Source organism: Ictidomys tridecemlineatus, chromosome 7, assembly GCF_052094955.1.
Source record: "Ictidomys tridecemlineatus isolate mIctTri1 chromosome 7, mIctTri1.hap1, whole genome shotgun sequence".
In the NCBI taxonomy this organism is placed as follows: Eukaryota; Metazoa; Chordata; class Mammalia; order Rodentia; family Sciuridae; genus Ictidomys; species Ictidomys tridecemlineatus.
Genome location: NC_135483.1, coordinates 190,781,509 through 190,793,530, shown reverse-complemented (window position 1 = coordinate 190,793,530; position 12,022 = coordinate 190,781,509). Strand labels below are relative to the sequence as shown.

General features: G+C 48.9%; 1 protein-coding gene across 4 annotated transcripts; it reads right to left on the bottom strand.

The window, feature by feature from the left end:
- Positions 1–1,252: 1,252 nt before the first annotated feature.
- Positions 1,253–11,358, bottom strand: C7H2orf72 (chromosome 7 C2orf72 homolog). 4 transcript variants are annotated; one of them, XM_078018198.1, is made up of 4 exons: positions 10,608–11,358; positions 7,299–7,412; positions 4,056–4,091; positions 3,809–3,911 (listed from the first exon to the last, which is right to left on the bottom strand). In XM_078018198.1, the coding sequence occupies exons 1-3, from the start codon at positions 11,212–11,214 to the stop codon at positions 4,087–4,089; spliced, it is 726 nt and encodes a 241-aa protein (XP_077874324.1). In that variant the 5' UTR covers positions 11,215–11,358; the 3' UTR covers positions 3,809–3,911; positions 4,056–4,086. The 4 variants fall into 4 exon arrangements, with proteins under 4 accessions (XP_005326553.3, XP_077874323.1, XP_077874324.1 ...); XM_078018199.1 differs by having other exon boundaries at positions 7,299–7,409; XM_005326496.4 differs by lacking the exon at positions 4,056–4,091 and having other exon boundaries at positions 1,253–3,911.
- Between the last annotated feature and the right edge of the window lie 664 nt (positions 11,359–12,022).

Below are 12,022 nucleotides of genomic sequence, written 5' to 3'. Positions count from 1 at the left end.
AAATTCTCATGAACCAGTCTGGAAGGGAAAAAATTCAGGGCTACAAAACAGCCAGTTTCTGCAACCTGTATTCAAAATGAGGGTTTGGTCACAAGGACTGTGCTCTGGAGAGCAGGTGCACAAGCCCCATGTAAGACTCAGAACCCAGCTCCTTCCTAAGAGCCTGAGTTCCATCTGTCAAGGCACTAGAAGTCCTACGTCTGAGTATGAGGCAGGAGGCACAGCTGGGGTTGGGGAGCTGGGGAAGGAAGCCCAGACAAGGTTCTTACCCTTTCCAAAGTCATGATCCCATATCGTCCCTTGGGTTCAGCCCCACTAGGGACCAGATTACCCCACATTGTTCTCCTTACCTACCACTGCTGTGGGATTCCTGGTACCCTCTGAACCACAGCTTGACCCAGTGGGCCCTGTGTGCCTCTGCTCCCAATTAGGCAGCCCTAAGTATAATCTTACAGAGGACTAGTGCTCGGAGGCTGAAGGCATGTGTGTAGGATCCAGGTTGACCACCCTGCACCCTGCACTGGGCCCCACCCCCCAAACTCCAAGGCCACACAAGTGGCAGGGCTGCCTGGCCAGATTTCGCTTCAGTCCCAATTCTTGATCCACTAACACAAAAAAAGCAGGGCAGAGGGCTTATGCAGCCCTTGGTACAAACAGCCAGCCAGCTTCCTCCACTTGCTCATTATGCTGGCTGAGTTTGCCATGCAAACAGAACAAAGTCCAGACCTCCTGACCACAGGCGACAAGCATGCAGAGTTACTGTGCTGCCCTTAAAGCTTTCAAGTTTACATTGTCATTAACCTTCCCAAAGAGGTTAGGTCCTTGGTTCTGGCCTAGAGTAAGTGGCTCATTTACATCTCAGGTTGAGGGCTTCAGCCCTTGACCTTGACGTTTTTTTGCTTTGACAATTGAGAGATTCCTCTTGGAGACAAACACTTTGAAAGAAGAGAAACTGTGACATGAATATTACAGAGATTCCTCTGAGACTCAGTTGAAGCTGGTTTAGCTCTGCAAAAACACTGTCTACTAACTGTTATCTCTTTTAAAAAAAAATCTCTTTTTAAATATTTACTTCTACTTTCCTGTTACATATTTTCCAATTCCAGCCATTAGGGCTGTGGGGCTGTCACCCAGGACTGGGTCACTTTCAGGCTGCCAACAATTCGAGAGGCTTTGGCCATTTGCTCAGATTCCCTACTCCCAAGAGCCTGTGAGGAACACGCTATGAGAACAAAGGGGAAGATTCACTCCGTTTTGATTAGACACCAGTGGGGTACTTGTTTGGTTTTATTAGATATAAGGAATTATCCATTCAAGTCAGAAGCGGCAAACTATCGCCACATTAGAGATTAGTACCAGAAAACCCAGACGCTGGGCTGGCTAGTAGACCCTCCCCCATGGCTCCTGGGAACCACTGATCTAATTCAAGGTCTCTGGCTTCCCACTGGCCCACTAAACTTCATGCCTTCTAAAGTCCTTCAGGGAAGAGACCCACCATCAAGATCGTCCCTGGTAGCACCCAACTAATCTGTCTGCTAGGAAACAGCGCTGAGACTGTCCCTTCAAGGATGGTGCACATCACAGTCATGTCTCAAGGAAACAGAGATCCATCTCAGCTCTGTTTTACCAGTTGAGAGTAAGCACCCAAATCTCAGGAATCAAAGACCTTTTTCTTAACTCTTCAAAAGAAATCCTGAAAGTAATGAAAAAATAATGTATAAAACACCACTGAAACCATAGACTGCAAACTCAAATGCTCACCTGAGCCAGCACCAGGCAGGTGTCCTGTGAAGGAAGTGCAGTGGGGGATGGGGTGGGTGGGAAGGTAGGAGAGGGCATCCAAGTGGAGAAGGAAATGAAAACATGCCCCACATCCACCCAGAAAACTAGATTTTTTTTTTTTAATGTGCCAAGTTTCAAATATTGGCAACAAATACAAAAGATTTTTAAACCCTGTAACTTCTGCCTTAGACATTCCTAACGTATAACAAGCCCCCTCCCCACCACCAGATAAAATTCCAACCAAAATTATTATAAAGAGATCAATGAGGAAATAGAAAAATATAGCAGCTTCAGATATACCAGTCTCCCCAGTTAAAAGTAAAATCAATGAATAAAAAAAATTTCTTGAATTCCTGCTATGTAAAGATGCCAGCTGGATCTATCTACTGGGGAGACAACCCTGCATTATTAAAAAATGTCACTGCCACCCAGGCCCAAGGAAGATGTTGTCTCGTGGGACCTCACACCATCCCTGCGAGGCCAGGGAGGGGTAGGACCTGGCTCCCTGTTATGGAAAAGAAATTGAGGCACAGAGTAGAGAGGGCCCTTCCTTAACATCACAGAGCCCCTCGGCTAGAGGCTTCCGTTCTACAATTTGGCAACGTCACAGAGAAAGCTGAAATAACAACTGGAAGGTCCAGAGCATTTGGAAGGTCAGGAGCTAAAGAGTGGGACCGCATAGAATCGCAGGAATGAATGGGCGTGGCCACTTCCCTGAGGGGTGGGGGGTTCCCACGGGGAAACCAGGAGCTGCCCTCCCGCTGGAGTCTGAAGACTGCATTTCTCCAGCGCTCAAAGTCGACAAGAGAGGGATGCTGAGCAGCCTGTGGGTGAACACAGGCCTTGCGGCTCTGCAGGGAACATCATCGCCCTGTCTGACTTAAAGGAAAGGCTGCACACACCCTGGGGTGCCACAGTTCTGCAGAGCCTCAAGTAGAGAGCTACCGGTCTCCTTGGCTTAGAGAAACTGAGGTACAGGGCTGTGTGCTTTGACCTTGGGATAGAAACTGAGACCTAGAGCTGACCGGAGCATCCCCTGCCCCCTGCCTTCCTCTGGGTGGTGCTGTGGGCAGCTCCCAGCATTCTTGCCCTCCAAGGACTTGGCACAGAAAGTCAATATCAACATGAGAAAGAGAGCAGCCCTTTCTTCTCACCGGCATGCAGAGCTATTTCTGTCCTGGCCCTGCAACACACAGGACCATCTTGGCTCTGGCCTGACAGGCCCCCGGGGCAACAATGTGGTCTTTATTTTGGCTTGTTCTCAGAGCCAAGGTCCCAAGAAGCCTGACACTCTCTGGGGGACTCTTCCCAGAATTTGACAGGAAAAAGGGACTGGTTTTTCCAGTGTCTCAAAGGTGTCACCATATTGAGTGAACCAATTCTGTGCTGTTGGAGACTACCCTGTACACTGCAGGATTCCCACTCACTGCCAGGGGTGCCCCACAGTCAGTGACCCACCCCAACACACAGGTTTCCAATGCTGCCTGGAAGGGCAGTCCGGCCCCTGGCTGAAAAGCCAGTGGTTTGGCAGCCCCTCCTGCATTTGAAAACAGAAGTCCCAGAGATGGAATGACACATCCCAAGTCACAGCCCAGATCTGATGATATCTGGCCCAGAGTTCTTCCAGCTGCACTCTCCGGCATGTGTCCAGAGCTGCACACACCCTGGGGTGCCACAGTTCTGCAGAGCCTCAAAGCAGAGAGCTACCCGTCTCCTTGGCTTAGAGAAACTGAGGTACAGAGAGCTAAAATAACCTTACTATGATCACAGTAGCAAATGGCAAGTGGAGAGCTGGTCCCAAGGGACAGTTTTCCTAGGCCCTGCCTGTCTTAGCAAGTCCTGCTCCCGAACTGGCCATAGGGAATGTGACAGCCCCCTAAAAGAGGGGTTTTACAGTCACCACCAGACAAGGTCGACTTGGGGGCTCAGTGAGAAGGACCAGGCCTCAGGGTGTGGGTCAGAGCCAGGGACAGTCCGAGGGTCCAGCCTTCATCTGGCTTCTCCAGGGGGCTCAGGGGGCGTGTGAACGACTCCATCACAGGCTTTGGGTCCACTTCCACGGTCCTCACAGTCTCCGTTGGGAAATATGGTGGTGAGTGCCAGCTCCTCCTGTGAGTCTTGGAAGTTCTCTGGAACACAGAAGGAATGACCAATCAGAAGAAAAAGTTTACAAGTCGGTCAGCAAGGACTGAAAGGGAGGAAGTTGCCCCGGTGCGAATCTACTTTAAAAAGCCAAACAAAATACAGATCAAAAACCTTAAAAATGTACATACCCTTTGACCCAGCAATTCCACTTCTAGGATTTTATCCTGAGGAAATAATTAGGAATAATTAGTGGAACTGCTGCAGCCATCTTGCTTCCAGTCTAAGGAGGAAACATACATTGAGGATGGCCCAGAAGAGAGGAGGAAAAATCCTGAGTCTTTGTGGAGTTCACTGAGTTCCTGGATCAACCAACTCTGAAGCCAGCTCCACCTCTGAACTGTCCTTTAGGTGTGATAATGAATTCCTTTATATATCGTATGCTGTTTTGAGCCCCAGGCTTCTTACCTAGCATCTAAAAGCATCCTGATTCTGATTCAGTGTCCAGCAAAGGGACTCAGAGAGAAAACTATGGCTCACACATATGGTGGGATTCAGCATTAGAAATGATATACCAAGTTCCATAGAACTAAAAGCACAAATGAGTGCAGTAAATTAGGGAAATCAGAATATGATCTGTGGAGATAACACAGTATCTCCATTGTGTTACAAAAACTTCAGATGTTGTGTCTGCCAAAAACTAAAAAAACAAAGATGTTGTGTCTGCCAAAAATTAAAAAATAAATATTAAAACAAACTCTCTCTCTCTCTCTCTCTCTCTCTCTCTCTCTCTCTCTCTCTTTCTCACTCTCTCTTTAAAAAAAAAAAAAAGAAGAACTTCAGATGTTATCATGGGGGACACTAAGTAAAATGTACACAGGAGCTCTTTCTCTTACTCCTTATAATTGCATGTTAATCTACAAATACCTTAAAAAAGATAAAAGATGTTACTGACATAATTATTGCCATAATATGTTATAGATGAAAAAAACAGATTCCATGATAAGTATAAGGTCTTTTAATTTTTTTCTTTAGTCGTAGATGGACACAGTATCTTTATTTTATTTGTTTAATTTGTTTATGTGGTGCTGGGGATCGAACCCAGTGCCTCACACAGCACCTCACACACACTAGGCAAGTGCTCTACCACTGAGCCACAACCCCAGCCCAGGTATAAGATCTTATATTTGTCATACTTATTATAAATGTATGTACATGGGGCTGGGGATGTGGCTCAAGCGGTAGCGTGCCCGGGTTCGATCCTCAGCACCACATACAAACAAAGATGTTGTGTCTGCCGAAAACTAAAAAAATAAATATTAAAAAATTCTCTCTCTCTCTTTCTTTAAAAAAAAAATGTATGTACAGTTGACTCTCTATATCCCTGTATTTTTCATCCACAGATTCAACCAATTAAAAAAAGTTTTATCTGTATTGAACAAATACAGATTTTTTTCTTGTCATTATTTTTCTAAATAACACAGTATAACAATTATTTTACATAGCTTTCACAATACTATAGGGATATAAGTAATCTAGAGATGATTTAAAGTATCTAGCAGGCAGTCTGGGTGTGTAAATTAATGGTAGAGAATATGCTTAGCATGTATGAGGCCCTGAGTTCCATCCTTAGCACCACAAAATAAATTAGTGAATAAAGCATACAAAAGGATGAACATAGGTTATATGTAAATTGCACACCATTTTACATAAAGGACTTGAACATACACACATTTTGGTTTTCAAGTGGAGTTCTGGAGTCCATCCCCTTGGATACCGTGGGATAAAAGTACATAATCCATAAGTGAAATTTGCCTTTTAATAAATTGAGTTCTACATGAGATTTGTTATATGCTACAGAGAAGGAAGTTATCCAAAATTTATGGTCAACTATTAATGATTCCTTTGCTTTATTTCCCCGCTAGGTTCATGACAGATGCTAAATGATGACCTCAAAGTTAAAAGTTAACATTTTTGTGATTGACTGTTTTTTTTCTTAATATTTATTTATTTTGAATTGTAGTTGGACACAATACCTTTATTTCACTTATTTATTTATTTTTTATGTGGTGCTGAGGATCAAACCCAGGGTCCCCCACGAGCGAGGCGAGTGCTCTACCGCTGAGCCACAACCCCAGCCCCTGATTGACTGTTTTGAATACCTACTTCATTCTGCAGATTAGATATTACCTAGAAGTAAATACTAAAATTTAAATAGTACAAAGAGAGTGAGAGAAGGAAAGACCAACAGACAAATGGAATGATCTACCCCCAAATAATGATTGTTGTTACTGCTGAATGATAGGACAAGTGAACTTTTAGTATTCATTTCTCTTTTCTTAAAATATTTTTTAAGCTTTCAACTACAATAGGTAAAATTTGAAGCTAACCCCAAGATCATGGCCCTTTAAGTGAGCTGTTCCTGTATAAACCCCTCCTTCGGTGCAAGTGGGCTCTGGAAATACAGAGACGGGTGTTGAACAGGGAGCCTCACAAGACAGAGGGGATGGCTAGTCACTCCTGTAACTACCTTCAACTGTGTGACACGGCCTCAGATTAGAAACAAGGGAGTAGATGTTGTTGGGGGGCCTGGTGGGAGCAAGAACAAACGCCCCACTAACAGCAAGTCGGGGACCTATTAATGTTTCTAGTTTGAAGCTACTAACTTTTGTGACAATTTCTTTTGCAGCAACAGAAGGCTGACATATCAACTATTTTTAAAATAAAGGACACAATGTCAGTTTATTTTAAACTACTGCCCATTGTCTTTCCCTTCCCTCTCTCCTGTCCCTCGCTGACCCTTGGGTCCAGGCCACAAGAAGTCTCTCCTGGGCTGCTGCAGTCCCCGACAGCTGGGCTCCACCTCTGTGCTCTCCCTGCCCCACAGTCCAGCCCCCTTTCTAAGCCACCCTTCATCTTGACAGCTCTGCTCAGAAATCACCAGTGGCCCTCTACCCCTGAAGGACATTCAGGGCCCCCGGTGTGGCCTAACTCTCCTCTTCACCTCAGGCCTTTACTCTCCTTCTGTACCTCAACCCTGGACACTTCCGAGGGCTTTTCTGATATCTGCTGTCAAGCTTCTGCTCGGGCTGTGTCCCCCCCGCCCCCCTTCTCATTTCTACTTACAGAAAGACCTCCATTCCCGGCTCCCGTTACTCACTCTGACACTCCCTGGATCCTCAGGGTGCCTGACTGCAGAGGCCCCCATGCCGCTCACCTGCGTTACAGACCTCCTCACACCTCCTTCACTAGGTGACACTCTTGGGGCAAAAGCCCTGCCTTCCCACTGCCTGGAGGGGAGGCAGCTCACCTGGCTCCCCCCATGCCCACATGTATGCAGCAGGTGCTCCATGGATGTTCTTTTGCTCTGTCCTTGAGGCCCCTGTGTCTCCATACCCAGCCCTCAGGAAGGTCCAGGAAGCTGAAGCACTCACCCTGAGCTGGGCTTCTGAAGGAGGTGGCATCTTGGTCCTTCCTCTGGCTCCAAGGACCCCAAGTAAAACAGGCCAGCAGTCCTGGGAGGCCAGATCTCTCCCAAGTTCCTTCTTCTAGGAAGAACACAAAGCCCCTCAGGTCAAGGTCAGAAAGATGACTCCTGCTTCATAAGACTGGAAAACGTTCTGTCCAGCAAACCAAGAGTCTCAACTGTCACCGGTCCTAGTTTCAACTGTGATCATTTCATTTCATCCTCGCAAATTACTCTATGACATTGGTACCATGCTGGGAAAACCCTAGCAACAAAACGTGAAATTAATTACAATGACAAAGCACCAAAGAGAATACTCAAGGGCAGAAATGCCTCCCTGATTTTTAGTTCAAACTCTTGCTTAACAGAAATAGATTTAATATTTTTTTGGTAATCACATATGAAACAATTATAATTTGAGACAATATTAATTCTAGTTCTTAGCAAAATTAAAGTACCATCCCAGTTATTTGGAGATCACCTGGGATCCCCAAGCATCTGGAGTAAAGTCAACAGGGAATGTTTTCTTTTCCTCCTTCTTCCTCTTTTTTTTTTTTTTTTTTTAAGAACGATTTGGATCCAGATGTGGTGGCACAAGATTGTAATCCCAGCAACTCAGGAAGCAGAGGCAGGAGGATTGCAAATTCAAAGCCAGCCTCAGCAATTTAGGGAGGACCTGTCTCAAGATAAAAAGGATTGGGGATATATCTCAGTTGTGAGCTCCCCAAGTTCAATCTCCAGTACTGAAAAACAAATAAATAAACAAAAATATAAATTAAGAAAATAAAAAGGACAGGGGAAGTAGCTCAGAAGTAGAATGTCACTGGGTTTAATCCCCAATAAAGGCAGGGGGAAGTTGGAGCTCATTGGTAGAGCACTTGACTATCATTCTTTTGGGGATCAGAGTTACTGGGGATTGAACTCAGGGGTACCTAACCACTGAGCCACATCCCAGCCCTATTTTGTATTTTATTAGAGACAGGGTCTCATTGAGTTGCTTAGTGCTTCAATGTTGCTGAGGCTGGCTTTGAACTCATGAACCTCCTGCCTCAGCCTCCTGAGCCACTGGGATTACAGGCGTGCACCACCATGCCTGACTTATCATTTTTAAGGCACTGCAAAAAAAAAAAAAAAAAAGAATAAAAACTTCTGGCAGCAGATAGGCAAAACAAAAAAACCTGTTTACAGTCTTTACTCACAGATTATTTACTCTTAATTTATATCCAGTTTTAACAAGATGGGATCCTTAGGCTTTCAACCCAAAGGCAGCCGGATTAGACACTGAAACTGTGTAAAGCAGAATTGACACAAGGCAAGCAACTTAAAAAAAAAAATAAGAATTATCTGCAGGCAGTAAGGAAAGAAATCAGAAAACTTAAAAACCAGAGCATCCAACAGGAAAACCTTAGCAACGTGAGTCCATTTGGCCTGAGGGTAATAACACTGTCCACTGCAAAAGCTGCAAAGAAATGGGCAGGCAATGAATCATAACTACAGTCCCTTTATTCAGTAATGAAAGCTTTCATTTTGTTCAGTGTGTGTGTGTGTGTGTGTGTGTGTGTGTGTGTGTGTGTGTTTTGCTTTTTTTTAAAAAAAAGTAGAAGAGAGTTTAACATAAAATGATGCCTTTGCAAAGCATTAAACTTTTTAAAGTATTTATTTAAAAGGAGGTGAAGAGTCCTTTATCTCACTCTGTATGCCAGGCAGGTGTTAGGAAGGGCACTATAAGCATGATTAAACCCACAGGGAACGGGCACAAAATCACATGGTAAGAGCTTAGACAGCAGGAAGGCAAAGGATTCTGGGTTTTCATCATTGAACTTGCCAACTGGAGTGCGGAGCTTTCTGGGAGGACTTCCTGGAGGAGGAAGTCCAGTTTGAATGGAGAGGTGAGACTGGCCAAGTAGAGAGGAGGAGAAGAGAAAAGGCTTTTCAGGCCCAGGCAGCAGCCTTGGGTACAAAAATTTAGGAGGCCAGAGCAAGCTCCCATGGGAATGGGAGAATCCAAGAGATTAAAGCCTGGGAGAATTTTCTAGGCATCAGCTCATTAGGGTGCATAAAATTTGTGTGAATTTCCTTCTTTCCCCCAGAGGGCCAGGTCAGGGAAGAAGGGGCTGAAAAATTGATTAGAACAAGGCTCCACAGGAGGTATTTCCCTTGCTAGTGGCTGAATTTGAGGCCTAGAGGCCTCAACAGAAAGTGGGTGAGGGTGGGGATGCTGGGGTGCATCCCAGCTGAGAGGGATAGCCCTTGCCAGGCAAGCTAGACTTGGGATGAGTCTGTGACTTGTTTAACATCAAGGAAGCAGGTCTCCCAGCAGAGAAAGCAACCCCTCCCCATGTCCAGCATCTCCCAGTAGCTGTCCAACCAGATACCCCAGGAAACACAACACAACCACTCTAGTTTTCATTAACCCTTCAGGAGGTGGAGGCGGCAGGGTTTGGAGGGCTGCCCAAGCTGAGTGGGGAGCTGAGTGCAAAGATCTCCCGGTTTTGCCAGACTCAGCATTACTAAATGTCCCCATTTTAACCCCCAAACACTGGAGAGTTCCTGTAAAACCTTGTGAACCAGGATGGGGGAGATGCTGAAGCCTGCTCCCTCTGTGGACAGCAGCTGTTTCCGCTGGCGGGGGCGGGGGGGCGCCGGGGGAACCCACTCCCCTCTCCACACTTTAGAGCAGGAGGATGGAAAGGTGCCCTCTGCAGCGGGTGTGCAACCTGAGCCCGAAACCAGGAAGCACTAGAAAATTCAGTATTTTCAGTTCCTCCAGGCCCACAAGCCTCTTACCTTCGGTCTCTTACCCCGCCGGACTTCCCCACGGAGCCTCCAGGATGGCCTAGAGGTCTCAACGCATCCCTGGCTGCACTGCGTCCTGGAAGCTCCAGGCACCCCACAGTCCCAGTTTCCACACACAGGTGTCCCAAGGCTTTTCCGTCCTCTTTCCCCCTCCCCCTCCCCCCACCAACCCTGGCCAGTCCAACCCTTCTTCCTACCACCTTCCTACCTCGTCCCTTCGGCCTTCCTAGCGCCCTGCATCAGGCAAACACTCCAAATCTCCCAGGGCTGACTTGACCCCTTGTCCAGAGCCCGCCCCCTAAAGCTAAAGTGCTGAGGGGACGGCTGCTAGAGGGGACGGCTGCTAGACACCTCCGCGCACTCGGCCTCAGTTTACTTAGCTGCACAACAGGGGGTGCTAAAGGGGTCCGACCCGGGGAGCTTCCCAGCCGCTGCCCGCCCGCCCGCGCGCGCCTTGCCCTGCTCCGCGGCGAAGCCTCACCTGGTCGCCCGGGCCCCGCGGCTTGCAGGGCTCTGCAGGCGGCCGCTTGGACAGCCAGGCTGGATTCCGGGTGGCTGGGACAGTAGGCGGCTGCCTGCACGGGGCCACCCGCCTGGCGGCCGAACACTGTGCGCAGCAGCGCCTCCAGCAGCCGGAGCCCGGGCGCCACCGCGTCCTCCGGCCCCGCCTCGGCCACCAGCACCCCGACCAGCGCCGCGCCGGCCCGCCTCCGGCCGCGCACGTCCCGCAGCATCTCCCGCAGGCGGCGCCGCGGCTCCCTGGCGGCCAGAGACGACGCGCGGCAAAGCACGAAGACCAGCGGGGAGCGGATGGCGCGCGCCGCCGTGCCCAGCGCCCGCTGCGCCCCGCACGCCGCCCCGGGCCCGGCGCTCTCCGCCGCCGCGCCGCCCGGCTTGCCCGCGGCGGGCTCGGGGGGGAACACGGCCGTGGCGAAGTCCCGCAGCAGCGCGCGGCTCTGCTCGCGCTCCCACAGCTCGCCCACCAGCAGCACCTGCCCGCGGCCCCCAGCCGCCTCCACCAGCGCCTGGAAGGGCGGCTCGGCCGGGCTCGCGGGCCGCGTCTCCAGCGCCTCCAGCTCGCGCTCCATGTCCCTCGGCCGCCGCGGCCCGGGAGCACCGCAGCCCGTCAGTCCGGGAGGCTGCGCCCGGGACGGGAGGACACGCCCCTGAGGGCCGAGCCCCGCCGGACCCCCGGCCCGCAGGCGACGGCTCCGGCTCACCCGCCCAGAGCGGGTCCGCGGGGGCGGAGTGGAGGGAGGGGGCTTTCTCCTCCAACCCTCTGAGGGTGGCTCCTCCCGCAGTGCCCTGACCGACTAAGGGAAATGAGTGTCTTGGATTCATTCATTCACCATCCATCCATCCACCCAACAAATACTTACAGGGCACCTACTAGGTGCAGGCTCAGGGTGGAGGAAGACAAATTATCATGTAAACAAGGTAAGATTGTTCTAAGACGTGCAGTAGATCATTTATTTCTGAGGAGTCCCACATGATTTGGGGGCAGGGCCTGGCTACCAGTGCGCTGTTGGCTTTGGAGTGGAGGTGGAGCCTGCAGATAAGGGGGTAGGGAGGGGAAGCAGGGGCTACTTCTGCCAACCAGCTCTTCTCCTGGGCCTTGAACACTATCAAAACCTGCTGGAGGGCTGGGGATGCGGCTCAAGCGGTAGCGCGCTCGCCTGGCATGCGTTCGGCCCGGGTTCGATCCTCAGCACCACATACAAACAAAGATGTTGTGTCCGCTGAAAACTAAAAATTCTCTCTCTCTCTCTCTCTCTCTCTCTCTCTTAAAAAACAAAAACAAAACAAGACAAACAACAACAACAACAACAAAAAACACAAAACAAAACAACCCTGCTGGAGGGCCCACTATTTCCACAAATGCTTACTGGTTAGGAT

Coding starts and splice junctions, on each gene's coding strand:
- C7H2orf72 (XM_005326496.4), bottom strand. CDS start 11,214: ATGGAGCGCGAGCTGGAGGCGCTGGAGACGCGGCCCGCGAGCCCGGCC. Junction 7,413..10,607: donor CGCGGGGCCCGGGCGACCAG/GTGAGGCTTCGC, acceptor TGTTCTTCCTAG/AAGAAGGAACTTGGGAGAGA. Junction 3,912..7,298: donor CTTCAGAAGCCCAGCTCAGG/GTGAGTGCTTCA, acceptor TCTGTGTTCCAG/AGAACTTCCAAGACTCACAG.